Consider the following 25,857-nt stretch of genomic DNA (forward strand, 5'->3'; position numbering starts at 1 on the left):
AATAATTATTGCTTGTTGAAATGACAACAGCGCCAAACAATTTCAAATCATAAAAAATGAATTTCACCAACAACTAAAGCAATTATGTTTTTTTTCTATTTGTTTGTTTGGTTTCTTTCATTATTTGACTTAATACATCAATAAATAATGAATTATTCTTCCATTCCATTTTGAAGTAAGCTGTTTACCATGTTAACGTTGATAGAAAAAGATTGATCAAGTGCATGAGAGTGTTAGATACCACCTACCATTTGGCATAATAGAAATTGAACTATCGCCAATAAAAATTTTGTCCCACCTACGAAAAACCATCCGACACACTCCACAGATTGCAATAAAATTTTGTTTGCCATAACTTCATTTCATGATCATGAAAACATTTGGAGACCTCACTGCTTAAAAATGATCATCTCAACATTTTAGATTCCGCAAATTTCCGTTCAATCATTTACAATGTAGTTAAAAGGCATCTGCGTCTCTCTCACATGGTCTCGCTTTAATCGAGACAAAATTTTGATATCGTATCGAACCGTGTCGATTCGAAATGGTAGCGAGACGCAGATGTTTAGTAGTTAATGTACGCACTTCATACCATACTTGTTATGTTATTGATGTAATGTAATTGAATATTTCATAACAATAGAAACTGTAAGACACGTGATGTGTTTTTTCACAAAAGTCATGCATGTGAAAATATATCAAAACTACTAATTCCCGAAATAGTAAAATAAATACTACATCAACAACGACAACAACAACAACGACAACAACAACAGTATATTACGTTAATGCCAGCACTGGTAACTTCAGCTGCATGAAATATACGTAAGCTAAGCATTGTTGACATTGTTTGCCTCATTCGTCTGAAAGGTTTTTTTTTCAACTAAAATTTCCCACAAAATAATTTAATAACAAAAGTTTTATAAAACTTAATGAAATGAGAATAATAATTGAACTTAAATTACACTTAAAGTTTTGATTTCATCATCATTGGCGTGAGATCTTATTGAATTGAAGATGCATTAGGTTAAAAAATATAGCTAAAATTATTTTCCAGGTGTGTGTCGCAAACTGAGTGGATAGGAGGTAGATGAAACTTGGAAAGCAAACGACATTACGGTTGTTGTGATGATCAATTAAAATATTACCTTAGATTAAAATTCCAGTGATCTTATATTAAAGATTGCAATAAACTTGCAATAAATTTATAGTACGGTCGTAATTTAGAAGGTTTGTGGTTAACTTAAGAGTAAAAATATTAAAAATATTAAATATTAATATTAAATAGTAAAATATAATATATATTAGTATTAAAAATACTAACTTTTGTTGCCGCTATACAAAATGTTTAGGACGTTTGACATGGAAGGTGAGAATTGTGTTGTTTAAGATTGTTTTGTTTAACATCGTGTTGTTTAACACTGCGTTGTTAAACATGCCAATCATACCTAATGATGTTTGAAATGTTATTGTGTTCTTCAAATGTTTGCATTCATGTTGCCGTATTGCATTGCTGTATTGATGTTGCTTGTCAACATACACATTATCATTATTATTTCATTGAGTTATTATTCTTATTGAAATGTCGCGTCTATCAAATGACCTTTCCCTTGAACTTCCTCAGATTCCTCACCCCCACCCATCCCCAAACGACTTCACCCCTTTCAACCGCCACCCGCAACAACTGCACCACAAAATATTTTACAAAATAACGACATCAACAATGGCATCACCATCAACAACAACAACACCAGCAGCAGCGGAACTATTAAATATAATTCCAACAACATCAACAAAATAATAAACTGGGATATGCCCTCGCCAAGACCGCAACCAAAATTGCCAGAAACCTTTCTGTCAACAAAAAAACCACCAAACTTGCCACCCGTGCTATCACCATTGCCACCAGAAACACCAACATCAGCCACAACAACCTCCTCTTTGTTCAGAGAATACTCAAACAATTTTGAAGATGAAAATAACGTCTACATGATTCCAGATGGGAACCCAAACGACCCTTACAACAACAATAATAACAACAACAACAACAATAAAAAGAACAAAACCGTCAACTTTGACACATACAACTGCGACACGATTAAGTGTGAAAATGTTGAAAGCGTCTACAAACTGCCGGACATCGTTGACCGATCCTCCTGGACCAACAACTATCCCACCAACAGACCAATGAAAACAGGCAAAATATTAAATTACGACACTGAAGACGGTAGTATTGACAAATTTGTAGGAAATATTCAGTTTTAAAATTAAAATAATCAATAACAACTCAGTGTCAAGTTCTTACCTGACATGTTTTTGGTAAGACAGAATAGGGCAGTTTACATATAAGTATATGCAAATTTAAATACTATCTTGGCAGTTTTAATGGAAGTGAACTAGCGATAATTATGTACAAAACTTAATTTGTTTAAAAATTTTTTTAACAGTGTAAACTAAATTTTGAAATTATTCAGACAAACAAATTAATCAAATAAATAAAAAAAATATTGAGACTATTGGTCCGCACCGAACAGGGGAGCCAACAGCCAAACCCTACATGGACCGCGCCCTCCCCCCAGTGCCGCCTGCCAACGAGCCCCCCGAACAAACCAGGATCTCCATCGACCAGGTACATGCCTGTCTCGTTTTTGTTAATTTCTCGTAAGTTCCAGTTCTGCCAACTTCAGTTCTTCTTATAAATGTTTCCTCAAATGATTGCTGTGCAAAACTAAGACTATTGCTATCGGCCCATTCATTGGATGACAGGGCTTCATTGCGAGTGCTGTAAAGAATTGGTTGTTTCAATTTTGGCACTTTGTTACACATATTTCATGCTTCTGTTCATACATACTTTTATTTATTGTATTTATCGGAAAATTTATTTGCGTTTTGTTTGTTTTTGTTTGTTTTTTAGTTTTTTTAAATTAACTATTCAACTATTTATATATCATTCCATTTAACCATCTGATCCTCTTTCTTTCTATCCATCAAATCATCCACTCGCCAATTCATTTATCCATACATTCAACCATGCATTCATCTATCCATGCGCCAAGTTACAATCGACATACAACACTGTAGAGGATAACTACTTTTGGTTCAGGAGCGGTATGGAGAGAGAGGATTCGGAACTCTTGTTGGAAAAATATTTGGAGGAAGTAAGTGTGGGATGGAATGTATGTTTGTGGTATGGCTGTCTGCTTACATGGTTAAAGGTCACATTGGTGATTGATGCAGGCATGTATGTATGTATGTATGTATGCGTGTATGTATGTATGCATGCATGCATGCATGTATGTATGTATGTATGTATGCAGGTGTATCCATATATCAATATAGATCAATCATCTTATTAGTGTCCAAAGAGACTTCTAAACTTCCTAAGTAATGCGTTCTTATGTATGTGTGTGAATAAGTGAAGTGAATGAAGATAAGTTTACTTTTTTTACCTTTCCATGTCCATCAATCATTTATCTACATATTCAACTATCATATATTATAAAATCATCTATAAATTCATCTATCATATATCCTAATATCATCAACGTATCCATTTATCCATCCATCAATCTCCAAATGAAGACAGGATCATTTGTGGTGCGTCACAGAGGATCGACTTCAAAACAAGATCCCAGAATCCCCTATTCCCTATCCTTGGTTCTCAACAGGAAATGCTACCATCTTCCCATCAGGCTGGTTGAGGATCACTTGCTCTGCATTGGCAAGGCAGATGCGGATCATAAGGTGGATTGAAGAGATTGGCTGTGGTGACGGTGATGTGTATAGATGGATGGATGAATGGATAGATAGATGGATGAATAGAAAGATAGATGGATGGGTGGATAGATGAATGGAAAAATAGATAGATGGATAGATAGATGTATGGACAGATGAATGGATGGGTGTATTGATATTTACAAGTAAATCATTTGGAATATGGATAAATGAATGATTGATTGCTGAGGCTAATGAACAATGAAGATATGGATAGACGAATAATGGATACGTAAATTAATGGATATATAATCAAATTGAATTAATGACAGTGTACGTGTATCTATGTATGCAGGCGTGTCGTACTAAAATGGTGTGCACTCGCTGGAGTAAATTATTTTATTTTGCGTTTGATGTCCATGTTCTATTTTCGCGTCACATCCAACTCCAGAGATTTTCCACTCTCGGCGAGCTGGTGAACTTCTACACGAACAACGCTCTGACCGTGTGGAATAAAGAGGGCTCCACAGTTGGGATGACAAGACTAAAATATCTTCCCAGCTAGAAATTAATTAGATCTTTTGTCTTAAAGTTTACAATTTTCTGAATTTTCAGATAATTTATCGAAATGACTCTTTTTAAATGTTATATAATCATTTTCTATTGTTAATGACTTCTTTTCAAACGTAATTTTCTGAAATAATTAACTAACAAATAACTTTTTCTATTAATTTATTGATTTTTTTAGTTTTTTTAGATGTTTCGTATTGACACAATGTTTGACAAGAATGTTTTCCCACTGCATCAGTTATTTATTTATAAAGATTAGTTTTGAAATGAAATTTCACTAGTGTTAAGTTTAAAATTTTTTATCACATTTTATAAAGCAAGGTCAGTAAAATATTTCAAAATTTTTAAAGACATCTATAGGCTAATTATATCAGCAAGATTACTTTAAAAAATCTCCATTCAAGTAGGAAGCTGTTGCACGTGGCAGCGAATTATTTGCAGCTTTTCAAATCACACCAATAATGATGTTTAATGAGAGGATTGAAACAACGACACAAACATTTACTTTGTATCTTGCTTCAGAAACTATCTCGTGAGCGAGGTGTGAGCAAATTGCTTGGTGCAACAAAACATTTTTCTACATCACTTACAAAGCTTTCTTAATGTTAACATAAACTCAATATTATTATACTATTTTTATAATAATGAATATTCACGAAGCATTACATCAGCATGAACAAAAATGGTAGAAGTGAAGTTGTAATAATCATTAGAATATGAACGGAAATTATTTTATTTGCACATAGTCAGTGAGGCGTGAAGTGATAACAATAAAGTAATTCGAAGCTTTGCATTACTCTCTTAATCTTCTCTCTCTTTCTCTTTCTCTCTCATATCATTTCTTTTTATCTATCTTTTTCTCTTCCTTTTTCTATCCTTTTTTTTATGTTTCTATCTATTTCTGGAATGTTATGTAGAATTTTTCAATTAATTTCTCCAGAAATCGGCAGAATATGCTTTAAGTTTAACATGCCCTTATAATAATAATGACCAAATAAAACTACAAATACACACACACACATACATACATACATACATACATACATACACATACATACATACATACACACACATGCACACATACATATATATACATTCATACATACATAAATACATACATACATACATACATACATACATACATACATACATACATACATACATACATACATACATACATACATACATACATACATACATACATACATCTTCCAGTCCATCTTCAACATAAAACTCGATCAAAAATATTGGTTGCAGGGACACAAAGCTATATGTGTTGGTGGCCTGGGTTTGGGTTCCGTGGCTGAGCTGGCACCTTCTGCCTTTTTGGCTTCTGACGGTGGCCCTCCAGGATCTGATGTTGCCGAGGGATGGGATTTATGTCGATAACTTCAGAATGCAAGTATACGACATGTGGCGCGCCACCAACGGAGATGTGGTTGCGCTCGAAAACCCCTCGCAAAAACACTGGATCGCCCCCTGTCTTAATAGATCAGTTGATTGATGGCTGCAACTGAATGGCTCCACTTTTGACAAGGCTAGAATTATGGCTGTCAAAAGTGAGTTGGGCTCCGCCTGGTTGAGAGCGCTACCCAACACCTCCTGCGGCACTAGATTGGATGACTCCTGTGTTCGCGTGAGCCTTGGTTTGAGACTCGGAGCCCAGATCGTCACCGAATACGAATGCGCATGTGGGGCAAGGGTTGATGAACTTGGATACCATAGCCTTTCTTGTCATCTAGGTCCTGGAAGACAAGCCAGACATACGGCTGTCAACGAATACCTGGTACGATGTTTTCAAAAGGCTGGTATCCCTATTATAAAAAAACCCATGGGTTTGATAGAGGAAGGAGCCTTTAGGCCTGATGGTTACACTATCACCCCATAGGCTCAGGGACGGTCCCTGGCTTGGGACGTTACCTTACCCCACACTATGGCTGACCGATATATCGCCAACACTTCAGTGGAGGCGGGCACTGCTGCCCTTAAAGCGTCCGATTTCAAAAATGAAAAATACGTTTCATTAACAATTTAAGCAAAATATTTCAACCCATTTGCATTGAAACGTTCGGACCAACAGATAAGCACACATCATTATTTATTAACGAATTAACAAGAAAAATAGTTAATATAACGGGTGATCCTAACGAAGGAAATTATTTAAAACAAACTCTTTCACTTTTATTACAAAAATTTAATTCCTTTTGCATTCTGGATGGAGCTGCTAGATACCTGACTGTGCGAGACCAGGGACATAGATAAAAGTTGAACTCGGAAACGATTGCATGCCTAACCATGGCTTGTTCATCAAAACGGGTTCATACATACATACATACATACATACATACATACATACATACATACATACATACATACATACATACATACATACATACATACATACATACATACATACATACATACATCCCAACACCCTTAAATTTCTTAAGGCAATATGTAAAATGATCAGCGTCAGATCAGGCGACAGCAGGGAACTGTTTTTCGCAACTAACCACATTTCGTGCTTGTTGCAGCGGTTCTTGCGTGTCTGTGTGCTTGAAAATATCCAAAAGAATGCCGACATGTGCAATTAACGACAAATCAAAGTGTTAATCCATTTGTTACTTGATGTTTGACGGTTCAGTGTCACTCATCATGTTTTGGTTTTAACATACATACATACATACATACATACATACATACATACATACATACATACATACATACATACATACATACATACATACATACATACATACATACATACATACATACATACATACATACATACATACATACATACTTACTTACTTACTTACATACATACATACATACATACATACATACATACATACATACATACATACATACATACATACATACATATATTTGCATTCAAAATTCCCAACTGCAAAAAAAGAATACAAATGAAATCAGTTAACACAAATCACATTATACATCAACATCAGCTGCAACTTTTGTTATGAGTGATAATCTTTTCAAATTTAAAATTATCGATACAGAGATGATTTTTCTAGAGAAATTTGCTTGATTTAACTAATTTGCCATCATGTGTTATGCATTATAGCCACAAAGCATGTCTTATCTAATTTTTTATTTAATTCATTGTCAAGATGAATTTTATTGATTTGTAATATCTTTTTTTTTGTTTGCAGGTAGGTAGGTATAGGTAACGATAACCACTTCTTACTCACCACGTAACGTATGTATTTATTTATCTTTATAATTTAATTTCATTCTGAATTAAAATTTTCAAATTTTCAGTCTGTTCTTTCGTTCAAATAATCCATCATCTACTTAATCTAACAATCTATTCATCCATGTATCCATGTATTTATTCATCCAACCATCCGCGCACTCACTCATGCAATCATTCATCCATGCAATAATTCATCCAATCATCTATGCATCCAAACATTTAATGCATTAAAGCAATCATGCTAGCATACACACACGGACATGCATTGTTGAACATTCAAATTCAAGTGTAAGAATGTTTGCTGTGTACGAGTGAGGCAATCCCAATGTAAACGAATGACTATTTAATCAGACCAAATAAACCGGTATATATACATACAATATATATATATAATATGTATATATATAAATATATATAATGTAATATAAATATATGCATGCACATGCACAATGAATGTATGTGTGGTGTACAACACATTTTGATTGTTTTAATATGTGAAAGGAGTAGAATGCCGAAGCAAATGTTTGCCGGTTCAATGATGACAAAATTATTCAATAATGATTGGCAGGAAATAAACTCCAATTTCATTGATTAAGGGTGAAGTAGCTACAACAACTGCTGATGTATTTTAAACAATGAGAAGAAGTACCCCAGCCGCTACTACAACTGCTTCAACCACAAGATTCGTAACCGCATCGACCACAAGATATTTTGCCGCTTCAACTGCAATAGCAACAAATTGTTTTAATATTGTTAAACCTGCAACAACCAAAAAAACACATTTGAAATTTGTTGCCGATGTTGTTACTACTGCTGCTGCTGCTGCTACAATTAAAAGAAGCTGCGATGATGACGAAGATGATGACGTCAACAAGTTTGCGATGCTATGGATTGGAACGGCAGAAGAGAAGAGATGGAGTGAAAAGAAGAAGAAGAAGAAAACTAATTTGTTGATGAAAAAGTTAAATATTTTATCAAAAAATTTTTGCAAAAAAAAAGTTACTGCTAATAAAAACATTACCGCTGTTACAATATCAACAAGTGCCACAGCGTCCTCTACTACTACTACTGCTGCTGCTGCTTCATCAACTACAACTAACGCTACTACTGCTACTTCTAGTGATGTCATCATTCCAACAATCACCCCTGACGTCATTACAGCAAATAAAACTTTGGATTTTTCATCTTTTTTATCATCATCGTCGTCGTTGTCATTGCTATCATCACCATCACTATTTTCATCATCACCATCACTATTTTCATCATCACCATCACTATTTTCATCATCACCATCACTATTTTCATCATCACCATCACTATTTTCATCATCACCATCACTATTTTCATCATCACCATCACTATTTTCATCATTTTCTCCATCTTCATTATCGTCATTTTCATTAGCATTGCCTCCATTATCATTGATCGCATCATCATCATACTCATCTTCATCGTCATCAACACACACTTCATCATCGTCGTCGTCGTCGTCATTCTTATTGGCTCCAGCACCATCATCATCGTCATCATCAAAATCATCTCATTTTATAATTGGCTTTTACGTGAAGGATGATAATTTAAACAACATCAACAACAACAACATTAACAACAACAACAACATTAACTACAACATTAGCAATATAAACAGCAAAATAAATAACTTAAACGACAACATTAACAAAAACAACAACAACATAAACAATAACAACAACGCAAGACATTTTCAGTTTTCAAATTATTTTTCCAACGACAATAAATATCCCCACCAATGGGGAATCAAACCCGACAATTTTACCGACATATCGAATCCGATCGATCTGTCGGTAGGACCATCATCATCACCATCACCCATCCTTCCAACGTCAACGACAAATGATGACGATTTCGATGGTGATACTAATGATAATGATGATGGTGACGATTTCACCAATGATGATGATGATGATGATGATGGTGATAATGATATTAAGCATGGTCCAATGAATGACTACAATAACGATGATGACGATGGTGATGATATCAAACTAAACAGCAACACCAACAAAATTGAAGATGATGAAGCTACTGTTGTGGATGCTGCTGCTGCTGCTGTTGCTGTTGTTGATGATGATGGTGGTTATGGTGATGATGGTGATGATGATGATGGAAGAAATCGGCATCAGGAATTAAAACTAAAATGGAAAAAGTGCAAAGTAACTAAAAATGGACGTATAAAAAGTAAGCCGAATGATGATGATGAGAATGACGATGACGACGATGATGATGGTGATGAGGAAATGGAGATGAGATGGTGATGGTGATGATGATGGTAATTGGTAATGATGATGGTAATAATGATCACGATGATGATAATGATGTTGATGATGACGATGATGATGATGGTAATAAGATGGTGATGTGGTGATGATGGTAATGATGATGGTAAAAATGATCACGATGATGATGATGATGATGATGACGATGATGATAATGACGATGAAGATGATGATGATGACGACGACGATGAAGATGATGGTGATGGTGATGAGGTTGGTAAAGGTGACAACGATGACGATAATGATGATGACATGAGTTCAAAATTAAAAAATGATGATAACATTAACGTAAAAATGCGTAAAGTAAAAACTTCACAAACATCGTAAAAAAACAATTGCAAATATTTACTATAATTATTAAATATAAAATATTAAATATAAAATATAAAATAATAAATAATAAATATCAATTATTAAATATAATTGCTTTTTGTTGCCTTTTAATGCTATTTTGATATGGGCATATATAACTTACGTTAGAGCCCATTTTTTATTTATATTTATTTGTTTATTTAACGTGCCATTGAAATTTCAGATGTTAAGTATGCGAAGTTGAAACCAGTGCTCTTGAGGAAGCCAATGAATGCCTTCATGTTGTGGGCCAGGGGAGAGAGAAGAGAGCTGCTGAAGTTGCACGCGGGAGTGCACAACTCCAGTATCAGTATTTTGTTGGGTGAGTCTGCTTTTTGTTGTTGTTTTGTGGAATGTGTTGTTGTTGTTGGCGGTGGTGGTGTTGTTGTTGTAATTGTGTTGTGTGGAGTGTGTTGTTGTTGGTGTTGTTCGTTGCTGTTTCTGTTGTTGTTGTTTGTAATAGTTGTTTGTTGTTGTTGTTGTTGCTGCTGCTGCTGTTATGTGTATTTGTTACATTTTATCTGTCTAATCCAAAAATTGTCTTAGTAAATCTTAAAAATAATTTACGTGAGTGTTGTTGTTTTCGTTGTAGCTATTGTTGTTTTATGTATTTGTAATATTTTATCTGTTTAACTACAAAATGTTCATAATTCATCCTAAAATATTATTATTTGTGTGTGTGAGTTTGTATATTTGTCCGTATGTGTGTCTGTGTGTGTGTCTGCATGTGTGTCTGTGTCTGTATATGTGTCTGTGTATCTGTATGTGTGTCTGTGTGTGTGTCTGTATGTATGTCTGTTTGTGTGTGGATGCGTGTATCAAATGTTTATTTTAGATTAGTCCAATTAATTTAACATTTAGAGCGTGCTGACGTGCCAGGACTTCAAAGTTGTTTGTGCATTTTGGTGCATGTCCGTCCACGCAAGTACCACACACAAACACGATAATTCGCAGATAATTAAAACACACAAACATAACGATACAACGACGCACATTAACACGCACACAAACGCACACAAGATCGCAAAGACACATCCACACAAACTCACGCTAACCAGGTTTGAAATGGAATAAGATGACAGAAAATGACAAGCGACCGTATTACGAAGAACAACTGAAACTTACCAAGATGCACAGGGAAGCTACTTTGCTCTATAAGTCAGTGCTTGTTTGTTTGTTAGTTAGCTGGTTGGCTGGTTAATTGGTTGTTTGGTTGGTTGATTAGTCTGTTTGTTTAATTATTTGTTTGTTTGTTTGTGTCTGTAAACTTTAAACGTTTATATCATAATCCACCATAAACATTCTCAACGATGATGCCAACAGGAAACAGCAAGAAGAGAAGAACATTGATGGCGAGGATGTTTGTCAAGTAGAACAGTCATTATCAACACCGCAATTATTTTTGTCGACATCATCATCAACATCATCAGCATCATCATCTTCATCATCTTCACCATCATCATCATCATCGTCGTCGTCGTCGTCACCCTCAACAATATCATTCTCATCATCACCACCGTCTACAAAGTTTTCCACAAATTTGTCATCGGCGTTTTCTCAAACAAAATTCTCGATGACGTCATTAAAAACGTCATCAACGTCTTCAGTGTTACCGATATCATCATGTATAACAACGTCAACAACAATGACATCAACAATAACAACAACATCAACTTTCTTGCTAAAACCATCATCAACATGGCTACCAATATGGTCATCATCACCAGCATCATTATCATCGTTGTCGTCATCATTACCAGCATCATCATCATCGTCATCGCCGTCGTTAATTTTCAAATCTTTAACGTCAGAAACGTTATCATCATCATCATCGTTGCTATCAACACGTTTATCAACGTTAAAATATTCAATGCCTACAACATCATCACCACCGTCATCATCACCATCATCAACCTCAACATCATTATTATCATCGTCATTTTCATCCACATTTCAACATCTGCTGTCTGATGCAAAACTACGAACAACTCACCAGCAACACACGACAACACAAAAAGCATTGCCGACAGAAACTATAAAAACAACAACAACATTTTCAACAAACCAACTGATACAGTACATTTTGCAACAACAGAATATTTTTCAACTGCAACAGTTAGAAATGCAAATTAAGAAGTTACAGCAGCAGCAGCAACAACAACACGAACAACACCAACACCAACAATATCAACAATCTTATCAACTAAGCAATGAAAAAAAAGATATTCAACAACAACATCAACAACCTCAGCAGCAAAACAATCGACAAAATGATCAACAACAACAGGTGCAACAACAACTACTACAAGAATTACCACCCTTGCTACCATTCGATCAACTGGATATGGAATTCGAGACTCCATTCAACACCAAAACCATCAACAACAACATTTATACACAATCTAACAACATAAACATAGACACAGAAAGTAACAACAACAACAACTACAACAACATCCGCAACACATACATGTGCAACCGCAACATGTTTCCATACTTAAACAACATCAACAGCAACCGCCAGACAATCCCATCAACAGTTTCTGCAACAAACTCTGCCCTGGATTTCACCTCGAAAACCAGTCTAGATAATAATAATAATAATAATAATAATAATAATAATAATAATAATAATGTAGTGCCTATCTTTTATAAAATGAATCCAGATAACATTGGAGACACTGAGTATGGTAGAATGGATGACGTTGATGATTAACAAATATGTGGTGAATGTATAATCACATATACGATAACTGATTGTATGATTAGTGATTTTTGGATTGATGATAATGATGAATATGATGATGATGATGATGATGCTGAATATGATGATGATGATAATGATAAATAGGATGATGATGATATTGATGAATATCTTATGGATGATAAGATATATGTAACAAATTAGCATGTCTCTGGCAGAAGACAAGTGACGAAACAGCTGCTATTTAATGTAAATGTGGTTTCAACAGCAACATTTTTTTACTTTGTTTAATTAATCGAAGAAATAAATAAATAATAAATAAATAAACAGAGCCGTTTATGATTTACTAACACGAAAATAATAAACATATTTCATCTCAACTGTCGACGAAAAATATTTTGAATGATTAGGAAAGTGCTGGAAGAGATTTTTTTCAGGAAAAAGTTGTAAGATGAGCGTTGGTAGTGGTGAACATCAGTACACATTCTAACGCACTCTTTTTCAGGAGCTGTTATTTTTGTTCTGAAATTCTTCTGATCAGATACAAATATCTCCTGTCCAGTTGTTAGATTAGATTCACTCTAAGCGTAAACCATTATCAGTAACCGTACATGAGATTTGTATCTTGGAGTATCAAACATGAACGAGTTGACTGTGACAGCGTGATATGCAAAATACTTGGTTTTGATGAAAACGTTTTAAAAAAAAAAGAAAAAGAAATTGTATAACTGAAAGAAACGTCACTATCTTTGAAAACCATTTTGACCAAATTGTTTTTAAATTTTATAACATTTAGGTGACGCAACCACTAATCCATCTTCTGATGTAGATAGGTATAACTAATAGGTATTGGGCGGCGTGATGGCTCAATGGTTAAAGGCTCCTGGTCTTGCTGCTGCAGTAACTGGGTTCGAATACAAAAAGATCCCCGCCTATCATATGCAATGTGTATGATGCATGGTTTTCACGCGTATTCGTATATGATGTGTGTGTGTTTGTCGTTGAAACCTCTGAAGCAAGCGTAAAATAGAGAGTAACCTTTAACCTTAACCATTAATAAAATTCTTACGGTACCAACTGGAAAATGAAAATAACAACTATAATTTAATGATAATTTTTTCAGAAAAGTAGCTATCAAAAAAGTTTAAATAGTTCTTATTTGACAGTAGCAATAGAAATAGAAACTTAGTTTTAGTGATAATCACTGTTATTGTTACTACTACAACTACTACAACAACAACTACTACTACTACTACTACTACTACTGCTACTGCTACTGCTACTACCAATACCACTATACTACTAAAAAAGTTATATCATTTATAATTATCTTTAATGATATTTTTTTAATGATTTTTGTAATTTAAAAAATATGTTAATTTGAAAAGTTGTTTGAACCTAGATTGATTTTATTTCTTAAAATTATGGCGCACTCTAACAATAATAAATGATGATCGATGTGAAAATATTTTTTGATCGCAAAAGTTAAATTAATACTTGCAATCTTCCGTGCTTGGTACTCAGAAAATTTAAATTTTTAAATTTGAATTTTTTCAAAACTTGTTTATAATTATTTTAATAAATAATTGTAATAAATATTGTAATAAATATAATATTTACAGTTAATTATAATTAGAATTACATCAACTCAAAATGTTCCCCCTTTATTGCGCTGCTGCGACGATCATGATCTTCACGGTTGCTCAAAGTTTTGCAGGTAGCTTCATAAATTAGTATTTTATTTATTATTAATTATTATTATATATTATTAATAATAATTAATTATCTATTTAATTTTAATTTGTTTTCATCTAACTTCACTAGTGCGATCGAGGGTAGGTAGGCAGACGAAGGTCCGTTAGCACACCCCAAAAATTTTCAAAGCTTTAATATTCTGTAAAATGTTATTATATAAACCGACCTTGGTGAGCAAAACAAACAAAAAATTAACATTATAAAGGCACAGTATATTTATATATATACTTGAGCATCTGGCCACATACAGAACGTATCAATTCGATCACCGAAGATGGTATAGGAAAACCGAAAAAAAACTTCTTTGCTCTATCATGCTTAAATGTTCTATCGTGCTTAAAATAAACAAAATTTTGGTTTTGAACTCAAAAACTTGACAATAATTTACTATCTAACGTTATAAAAATCGAAAATAATTTGTGTTGAAAATGTTTTTTGCACCCTCTCACCCTCACCCTCAAGAATATCTTGTTGTCTTCCAGTATAATAAACTTTAAATATTTTAAACATTTTACTAAGTATGTATTTTTATGGCTCCTCCAGCTTCTTGTCCTGAAATTTTTGACTACGTCCTGACTTTGGACAATGAAGGTTTGATGAAAAGGCTGGTGCTGCCTCGTGACAAAACCCCCAAGCAGGTTATTTTGAACAAATTTCATGTAACGTTATCTCATCAAACGAAAATTCGTAATAACGACAATTTTGTTCTTTTCAAGTCTACAATATTTTTTTGCAAGATATAACAAATTTTTGTTATGCTCTTTTAAACAAATTTTCCTTTTCTATATATAATGTACTTGCTTTCTGTGTCATAGTGACATGAAAGTCATTTTGGGATACGCTATCCGACTGCATAATTTTTGCATTATCTTACGCGCAAACTCCGTGCAATACCAAATTTTTATCTCCATTTCTACAATTTTTTAAAAGTTTACAATTTCATAGGTTTATCTGAAAATTTGATTTAAATTGAACTTCAAAGGAGTCAACTCGAACTACCTATATGGCTAAACGGAATATTGTGACATGTTTTATACAGCAAAGTCCAAAAAAAATGGTGACCATGGTATGAAAATATTTCAAATTTGTTGAAACATAAATAGGCTTTTTTATCAAAATATCAGCAAATACTTATGCGAAAATGAATTAAAAATGTTAATATGACATCACTAGCATCATATTTTAATGACAATCTTCATTTTAAGTCTTTACTTTATTTCATCATGAAACTTATTAATAAAAATTTGTATATCATGATCCAATTATCTTAACATACATTCATTATTTTTTATTTATGCTAACTGAACAAACACAATAATTATTTCTTAGTTGTAATTTTTGTAACAAACTGTAATTTAATTTAATTATTTTCTAAATTGATTCAATTTAAATTTGAGAGTACCTAGAATATAGCATTTATTGCCTATGAAATAAAATTGTTTAAAAAATCATTAGTTAATCGTTGTATGATCTTGATTGAAGCTAAAAAAAATTAGCACGGATTAATAGGACCAATCAACAAATTATAGCGTGGAAACATCTTCCATCAGAAGAGGAAGTACAAGCTGGAGTTGGCGGCTTCTGGGGGCGTGTGTCCTCTTGGTTCGCCCATTACAGTTATCGCTGGTGTGAACCACCACATTTGCGATATTGGTAAAATAATCGAATGCCCGGCAGTTTTCGACTATGTCTTAAATCTGAGCCAAAGATTGGCGATACACGTTACTCTAAGTCTTGTTGAAAGAAGAGAGGTCGTTTTACTAATATTTTCTAATTTATGTCCTACGATTTAGCTTTCGATCACTCATTTACATGTCATTTACAATTTTTTTTTAAATCCTATTATCTTAGTTTTTATGGTGTGATCCTAATTTTGTAACGCTTAAATTCGTTAATTTTTGTCTAATATTTCATTGGAAACATTTATGCAACGTTTTTTTTTACAGAGAAACTTTTTAAAAGCTCTTTAAAAACTTAAAAAAAATGTTTTTAAATAAAACATTACTTTCTTCTTTCTCAAGAATTTTATGGGTCCAGGCCAAATTTTTTGATTGATTTTATCTATTATGTTGCCAGGGTGTCGGAGCCGACTCCGGCTCCTCAAAAAACTCAGACTTCGGGTAAAATTTCTTTATTATCACTACTAAATTAAAAATACTGTAAAATAACACCAAGAATCATTCAATGTAACTGTTTTTCTTAGTAAAATTTCTTTGTTTTTGTGCTTTGAAGTACACTGAAAAAAAATTATGTGATTTTATTCAGATTATTAGCATTTATATTCAGTAATAATGATGAGTTATTTTCTATGATTTTTTTTAAGATTTTAAAAATTTTCATTTTATTTAAAATTAACAGAATTTTCAAGCAATTTACATGGACAGATATAAAATGAATATTGTGACGTGTTTTATAAAAGATTTTCCAAGAAGAATGGCGACAATGATAAAATTTAATTTCTAAATTGGTTAAACATGAAATATTTTCCATCAGTCATTTCAAAATAACTCAACTCATATTAACATACCTAGAGATAAAAAAGTTTGTTTGATAAAAATGTTTATAACGTGGGAATCATGATGCAACCAGCACTCGACTCTCTCTTAAAATAACAACAGTAACATGGATGAATAACGTTATTAAACTCGACACAGCGTGGAACCATCTCCCATCAAGGTAAAAAGTATAAATTGGAGTCGGCAGCTATTTTTTTTAAATAAATCATTCACTCAATAGGAAAGTTTTAATCTTGCTTCGAATAAATAAATATCTTATTATCTTATTAGTTATTACTGCTTCTTCTTCCAGTAAAGTAAATAATGGAAAAAATACTAGAAGGCCATGAAATGTAAAATACCATTAAAACGGCCTATTTTCAAATACTGAGTTCTATGTGTTGTTTTATTCGTTTGCTTGTTTGTTTGTTTATTTGTATATTTATTTGTATATTTAATTATCTGTTAAAAACCATAACAAAGATAGATAATTTAGACCACGTATGCAAAACAACAAAATTTACTCATACCAATAGTATGAAATGCTGGATGGCCCGGTGGTGTGTTAGGTAAAATGTCCGGCACCGCTGTTGAAGTCACTGGGTTCTATTGCAAACAAATCTCCATTTATCACATTCAATGTGTGCGTGTGTGAGATGGATACACCGGTTTTCACATTACATGTGAGTTTGTGGTTGGTTCGATACCTAACCTATAGCAGATACATTGCACAGAATTTGTAAAAATGGAATATTTAAAATGGATTATTTAAGATGTCTGTATAATTAAACTTGAAAATTATTTAAATGAATATACATTCATTTTAAGTATTAAAACATCTGAGAAATTAAAATATTCAACTGAAACCTACAACATTCGTGCAGTTTCATATTTATTGTTGGATGAAGAGAATCATATTCATCACAGCATGATGAATATGAAGTAAGTTCTAAAATCATTTCAAATAATTTCTAGCAAGTTAGTTGAAGTTTTATATTCCTATTGTCTTTTTATTCAACAAATTAATGAAGTTGACGACAAGAATGAGCGTTCAGTCAGTGCCTGATTCAAACATTGAAAGAAGAAGTTATTAAAGATTCCGTGTAAAAAAAACAAAGAGGGCAATCATCAACTTCATTTAAGATTTCAAAAATTCTCCCCCAACAAAGCGAAAATGGTAGAAATGATGACGTTACTTTTTTTCTTGTTGAGATGTTCTCGTTCATTTATCTATTTGCAATTGTTTTTAGTTGAAAATTAATTTTTGTTTTTTTTTCTTCCGACTGGGCAAATGGTTCTTTGAACTTTCTAGCCATTTGTGTCAATAAATAAACAAACAAACAAACAAATAATAGAATAAACAAAAACAGCAAACGTAACGACAACTATTGAGGTTCATCACGACCATCTTATGTACTAACAATGGTATCAATAATGTTTAACTTCCGTTAAAGTTGGAGTCGGAAAATTTTAATGGTCAGGAATCGATGGATGGCTGGACAAGCGGGGCTACTGTCTCGGTGCCTTCACAAGAAAAGCGCCCTCTTTGGTTTTTAGTTTGGTCGTTTGTGTCTGCGTGTGAATATATCCTTGAGTGAATGTGTTTTAGCATATGCCTGTACAACGTACAACTCAAGCATAACGCACATCTGCGTGCGAACCCACTCAAATACATACAAAAGACGCACACAATCACTGAGCAATACAGAATACGACATAACAAACAAAAAAATAAAACTTTTACTGTTGTGGAAACCACTTCTATCAATATTTATGTGGAGATTTTGTTAAATTTAACCTTAACTCTAACAAAACTAACTATTGGGATAGGTTCTTTGGATATTTCTTTGGCTACGCAAAACAAACACTAGATACGTAGCATGGAACAACCGTAATATACAAGTACAGGCATGAATCACATTGAAATTTTGCATGCCTATGTGAGCACATTGAAAAGTCGCCATTGAAAGCTTTTAGTGATACCAGCATTATCATTTTTCGCAACAACGAACAGTGAAGCTATTTATTGTTTTTCATTATTCTAGCGCTTCAGTTGTTGCTGCTTTGCTCTCTCGGCAGAATTTTCTATCCGGTGTCGAATTTATTCACTCAGGCGTGACCGTCTAATGAATAAATTAATATTAATTGCAACACCTACAAGTACAATAGCGTAGATATTTATCATAATGTAGGCTAGTATTATAATTAGCTGTACTATGATGTTTATAATAATGCAGCAAACAGTTATAACGAGAGATTATATTTTAAAAATAATTCTGCTGCTCAGTTGGTTCAACGTTGTTTTGAGTAACTGCGAATTAAAAGTTCGTTGTATGGATAGAGCGAGACGCTGTTTGTGAATAGTTTGTCTGGTTAAGAAGCATGTAAGTTAGTCTGCATTCTAAGTGACTTGAATTTCAATTCACTTTATTAGTTGCTGTGTTTTTCATGCTATAACGTTTCTTTAAAGCCAAAAAGGAAATTAATTTTAATTTAAAAAAATTGAAAAATAATGAACTTGTAATTAAAATTGTATTAAATTGTAATAAAAATTAATAACAACAAATATCGGACCATCACAGCGGAATATTCATAAACGTTACGACCAACATGATCGTCATTATCATCCATATTACCGGAATCAAGAAATAAAAATTGTCATAATTTTGTTGTCACGGTTACCAACAAAAAGATGGATGACGTCAGATTGAAACGTGATGACGTGGACGTGGAAGAGTGCATCAACAAGTTGACGGAGGTTGCCAGGAGAGAAGGATGGAATGAGAAGATGACAAAGAGGAAGATGAAGATGCTGATGAGAGCCGTGATGTCCCCTGTTGAGAATGATGTTAACAAATGCAAAAAATATAAAAAACAGTATGCTGAAAAGGCTAAAAAGAGAAAAGATTATATAAATGGCTGTGACGATGAAGATGATGATAATAAAAATGATGACGAGGACTCAAAAAGAAAGAAAAATGATGCCTCTCCTTTGCAGTCCCCAATACTATCATCATCCACATTATCATCCACATTACCATCCTCATCACCACCACAGTCGTCACCATCGTCGCCCCTCTCTTCATTATTGCTATCATCATTTCTATTACCCTCTTCACTCTCAACTTCTCTCTCGTCTTTAGCGGCAGCATCAGCTGAGGCAGCTACAGCCGCTACATCAAAAAATAAATCTTCCACTCGATCATCACCTTCATCGTCGTCATCATCCTGTCCATCGTCTTCATCATTACAGTCATCATCATCTTCTTCTTCTTCCTTTTCCTCCGCATGTACGTTAACAGTAAATAATGATGACGATAATAGCACCAACATGGCTGTCATCGGTAGTAGCATTAACTACCACAGCAACGTCAACAACAACAACAAAATTTGTTCATTCAAAAAAGGTAAGAAACGCCGTAACAAGCAGAGCAAAAACAACAACATCAGTTACAACAATGACAATAATAATATTGGTAGCAGCAACGATGAGGTCGACGATGCACAAGAGAAGTTTCTTCAAAAAGGCAACAGTAAGTTATCGAATATTTTAAAACTCATGTACGACAAACAATTACTTTCACATCAGACAACCATTTACAAAACTATTTCTTTCTGGATTTGGTGATGTATCTTAATAAAGTTTAAAAAAATAACCAACCCATCAACTGAACACCAACAAATCCTGCTAACCCGTGTAAGAACAAAAAATTAAACAGAAAAGAAAGCTGCGAATGGGAAAGCAAACAACGTTAAACGAACAGACAGCAACAACAGCAACGGTAAGAGACCTCTGAACGCCTTCATGTTGTGGGCCAAGGAGGAACGGAGCAGATTGCTGAGATGCGCGCCAGGTGTCCACAACTCCAGTCTCAGCATCATGCTTGGTAAGCTTTTTTTGCCTGGTAATTTATTTCCGCTTACAGTTTTATTTCTATTTGGTAATTTTTTTTCTAGTATATCTATTCTTTTCTGCACATGTTTATTTTTGGACTATTGCGGTGGTGTGATTTTGTCAATTTTGTTTTCCAGGTATAAAATGGAAGAGCATGACCTCGCAAGAAAAACTTCCCTACGTTAAGAAGCACCTCAAGTTGTCCGAAATGGCAAAGAAGGCATCTTCAAAACCCTCGTTTGTACACTTTTCAGTCCTCATTCTTTGACTTGCTAATGTTTCAAAAATGACTGTTCTCATAGTGATTTAAAATCTAAACGATTTGCTTCGAAACTATTGCATTGCAGATTTGCTTCATGATACAAAAAATGTTTAAAAATATTATTTCTCTTCCACCTTTTATAGACAGACACAAATGGTTCATATTTTTTATGAAAATGTCGACAAGGACGACGCTGAATGTGAAACGTTGGAAAATGATCAATCTAATAAAAATCAACTCTCCATCCAACTTTCAAACAAAAGCACCTGCCCAACATCAAATCGTAAGAACAATCGGACCGATGGAACTACAGTTAACGAAACATTGAAGTCTGATGAAGATGAGTCTGGTGACACGACCAAGGAACTTCTGCTTGTGAGAGCTTTTGATGATTTGTTGAAAAAACATCAACAACAATTGGAACAGCAAAAACTAAATTATCAACATCTGTTGGAACAAATTCAGCTGCAGAAAGAACAGATGCTGAAGCAACAGATATCAGGACATGTTCACCAACCGAATCAGTCCCATGTAGATCTCGAAGAAAAAACAAATAAAGTGCACTCGCCACAAAACCAGACATCATCTCATCAAGAAATCCAACTGCAACAACAGCAAATGCTACTTTACTTTCTGCAACAACAACAACTGCAACAGCAACAATCACAACAGCAACAGTCACAACAACAAGATTTGCATCAACAACTAAGACAGTTACTTCAGCACATACAACAAACGCCCCAACAGCAGACAAATACAAATTTTTATCATTCAGAGTTTGTGCAAAAGTCCGATCAACATCAATCACAGCAACAAAATAAAAATTTCCAACAAACACCTTATCAACAAGAACATCTCCAGGGACAACAGTCATTTTTACATCTGTTGCAACACCCACGGCAGCAAAGAATCTTCCAACAACAACAGCAGGACTATTTACATCACTTGCTACAACAACAAAACAAACAACAAATGTTGCTACCTCAACATCTACAAGTACTAACACAACAACATCAACAACAACAGCAACAAACACCAACACTATCGCAACAAGTTTCTCACATTTTTCCAACTCAGCAACAAATGGCGCAACTACAACAACAACAACTTCAACAAAATGTTAGCCAACAGCAACAATCATTGCATCAATTGCTGATGTCACAACAGATAACAAAACAACAAAACACATCACACCGACAACCAATCATTCAACAACAATACTCGTTGGAACAAAATCTTCAGATACCAAAACAGGAAATAGAGTTTTTGGAAATACCTCAACAACAACAACAACAACAAATACCTCAACAACAACAACAAATACCTCAACAACAACTACCCCAACAACAAATACGACATCAACAATTGCCAAAACCATCTGCCATCTTACCGCCGTTGTTACCAATTTGATTCAGTTGAATACAACATTTGAAAGTTTTGAATTACAAAACGTTGTCAGATAATAATTTCACAAAATTATATTAAAATAATAAAAATGTCTGCGTCGTTCGCTTTGTTTAAAAAGCCCAAAAACTTAAAATACCGATTTCTAAAAAAAAATTTGGAAATATAATAATTACGAATCAACATCAATAATACATTATTAAAAACAAATAACGGCACGTGCACAACAATAAATACACGTACATACACACACATGACAATAAGGATGAATGAAAAACAATGACAACACACACATACGTAAACTCACACACACATATACACACATTCAAACAAACACGAACACAAACACACACACACACACATACGTTGACAATACGCATATACATAGAAGTTAAAGCCCCAAGCGGGTGACCGCAATGCGGTTTCAAACTGCGGTTACCGCTCCGCAACAGCGATTGCGGAAAAAAATTTTCAGAACTCTGCGGATTTTGCGGATTTTGTTTGTGCGGTTTGCCACGGATGCGGATTTAAGTGCGTTATTTAAAAAACCGCCTACAAAATTAAATTTTCAGATTAAAAAATTTTGTTTTTATGTTTGTCTGCATGTATGTACGTGTGTGAGAATGTATGTGTATTTAATGGCCATAGCTGAGTCTCTCTGGGGTCCACGTTGACGAAGCCAAGCGAGCAGCTTTTACTAATTACTTCAGCAGATTTGAATAAATAAAGTTAGTTGGCTTACTTACGAAATTGCATGGGTTTTAACTAGGGATGCACCGGATTTAAGTTTTCCAAGTCCGGCTCTGGCCGGACTTGGAAAACTTTAACGGAAAAAAAACGGATTTAAAATTCAAAAACCGGCCGAAGCCGGGGCCGGATTTTAGTTACCATTTTACATACGCTAAAAAAATACATTTACGGTTATCTACATGCTGAACATCAAAAAATAACACCAAGCAAATAGTTAATTAATTCAAATATATCAATAAGTTGTGGGATATGCCAAATTCTGTACACAAAGATCAGCTTATAATTTATGCATGACCCATGTTATAGCACAAAGAAAATTGTCCAGCTCACCTCACTTAGTTTATTTTTATAATTTTTTTCCTTTTTATTTATTCTATTACATATAGTTATATAGATTTTTATATAGTTGTGCGGTTATATAGAGTTTGGATGTTTGTCTGTGGTTTGTATGTTTGTATATTGTATTTTTTATATTATAGGTGGGTTCTTTATCGGTTGCTCGTCTATACATGCTTGGGGCCCTAATACAAAAATACGTAATTCGTTGATAAAAACACACCGACACGAAGAGACGGTGACATACATGTATGTGATCTTACGACCCACACCACACAAACACACACACACACATGCACACATGCAACTTAACATTTATACAAATATATGTGGAAAGCCAATTTTTGTAAAACGTAAAATCCTTCAAAAAATCTTTCAAAAATTTTTATTTTTACAATTAAAAATTAACTCAGTCTGAATATGAAACCATAAACATACTACCTCATTAAATAAATAAATAATATTTTTATTCTTTTTTATTTCCTATTTAATATTACAATAAATAATAATAAAAATACAACGGTTTATTTATATTTCTATTATTGACTTGTTTGTAAACAAGCTCGTTTGATCTATCTATAACTTTATAAACAAGCGTCCGTTTAAAATGAAAATATTCGTTAAATAATTTGAAATTTTGAAATAAATTTACTGAAAAAAATTTAATTGATAATTAACATAATAATTATTATAAATATAATATAATTTAATATAATAAAATACAATACAATTTAATACAATACAATACAATACAATATAATTATAACAAATTAATTGATACATTTAAAAATTATTATTTTTATTTGAATTTCTTTAAACTGGCAAAAAAAATTCTCAAAGGATGAACGTTCAAATGATTCGACAGTCCCGACTGTCACAACCTTGGAATAAATTGCCCGAAAATGTTAACGTGGTACGACTATCCTGATATGATCACCAACATTATCATGATATCATTACTAACATTATCATGATATCATTACCAACATTATCATGATATCATTACCAACATTATCATGATATCATTACCAACATTATCATGATATCATTACCAACATTATCATGATATCATCAACAACATTATCATGATATCATTACCAACATTATCATGATATCATCACCAACATTACTTGATATCATTACCAAGCACATTATCATGATATCATCAACAACATTATCATGATATCATCACCAAACACATTATCATCGTTATCACTTCACCATCATCCTTATCTATATCACGTTATTATCATTGTATGAAGAGACATTATCGTCATTGCTTTTATCACCATCTATGTCATCTTGATATTAAAGATACAAACATCTTCATCACATCATAATAATAAAACATCAAACATCATCACTTTACCAACATCCTTTCACCATCACCCATACCGTCTTCATTGTTATTTTTGCCATCGTATTACAGTTATACGAACAAACATCATCATCATCATCATCATTATGATTAACATTTTCATCATCCATCATCATTCACAGCCTCATCATCCATCACCAACTTCATCATTCTCATTCTCAACGTCATCAACAACTCCGTCATCGTCATCATCATCATCATCATCAATCAGAGGGACAGTAGCTCTCGGGAATCCTTGAACGATTGGCCGAACACGGAGCAGATGCTGATGAAAACTCCGGATGCTAAAAGAGTCATGAAAAATGTCTGGTGGAACTTCCTTAAGAAGCACTATTTTACACTTTTATGCCCACTCCTCGCTCTCTACTTCCCTATCCGGTTCAGCTTTAGTAAGGTGCCTGAGTGGTTGGATGAGTAAAAATGATGATGACTCGACTTTCAGGAGTCAGGAGTTTTTAATGTTAACTGCCATCATCATCATTATCATCATCATCAAAATCATCATCATCATTGTCATCATCATCATCAAAATCATCGTCGTCATCATCATTAAAATAATCTTCATCATAATCATCATCATCAAAATCATCATCATCAAAATCATCATCATCTAAAAATCATCATCATCTAAATCATCATCATCAAAATCATCACCATTTAAAGATCATCATCATCATCATCATCAAAAATCATCATCATCATAAAATC

At 33.5% G+C, this 25,857-nt stretch overlaps 5 protein-coding genes across 5 annotated transcripts; all 5 read left to right on the top strand.

Annotated features, from left to right (window-relative positions):
- Positions 1 to 1,344: 1,344 nt before the first annotated feature.
- On the top strand, positions 1,345 to 5,673 carry HELRODRAFT_165739 (hypothetical protein; the record flags this gene model as incomplete). Its single annotated transcript, XM_009032254.1, has 7 exons — positions 1,345 to 1,369; positions 1,625 to 2,227; positions 2,535 to 2,629; positions 3,057 to 3,158; positions 3,583 to 3,744; positions 4,070 to 4,243; positions 5,500 to 5,673. The coding sequence occupies 7 exons, from the start codon at positions 1,345 to 1,347 to the stop codon at positions 5,671 to 5,673; spliced, it is 1,335 nt and encodes a 444-aa protein (XP_009030502.1).
- A 4,713-nt stretch (positions 5,674 to 10,386) lies between these two features.
- On the top strand, positions 10,387 to 11,311 carry HELRODRAFT_153504 (hypothetical protein; the record flags this gene model as incomplete). Its single annotated transcript, XM_009032255.1, has 2 exons — positions 10,387 to 10,492; positions 11,229 to 11,311. Coding segments are annotated over 2 exons (189 nt in total), but the record flags the coding sequence as incomplete, so codon positions are not given.
- A 3,216-nt stretch (positions 11,312 to 14,527) lies between these two features.
- HELRODRAFT_165741 (hypothetical protein) lies at positions 14,528 to 16,753 on the top strand (the record flags this gene model as incomplete). The annotated part of the gene is made up of 4 exons (XM_009032256.1): positions 14,528 to 14,591; positions 15,173 to 15,267; positions 16,180 to 16,380; positions 16,706 to 16,753. The coding sequence occupies 4 exons, from the start codon at positions 14,528 to 14,530 to the stop codon at positions 16,751 to 16,753; spliced, it is 408 nt and encodes a 135-aa protein (XP_009030504.1).
- Positions 16,754 to 20,908: 4,155 nt separating this feature from the next.
- HELRODRAFT_148277 (hypothetical protein) lies at positions 20,909 to 21,227 on the top strand (the record flags this gene model as incomplete). The annotated part of the gene is made up of 2 exons (XM_009032257.1): positions 20,909 to 21,011; positions 21,157 to 21,227. Coding segments are annotated over 2 exons (174 nt in total), but the record flags the coding sequence as incomplete, so codon positions are not given.
- A 207-nt stretch (positions 21,228 to 21,434) lies between these two features.
- HELRODRAFT_165743 (hypothetical protein) lies at positions 21,435 to 22,691 on the top strand (the record flags this gene model as incomplete). Its single annotated transcript, XM_009032258.1, has 1 exon — positions 21,435 to 22,691. One exon carries the CDS (start codon positions 21,435 to 21,437, stop codon positions 22,689 to 22,691), a length of 1,257 nt encoding a protein of 418 aa, XP_009030506.1.
- Positions 22,692 to 25,857: the final 3,166 nt, after the last annotated feature.

The sequence above is a fragment of the Helobdella robusta genome (genome assembly GCF_000326865.2).
Source record: "Helobdella robusta unplaced genomic scaffold HELROscaffold_8, whole genome shotgun sequence".
Classification (NCBI taxonomy): Eukaryota; Metazoa; Annelida; class Clitellata; order Rhynchobdellida; family Glossiphoniidae; genus Helobdella; species Helobdella robusta.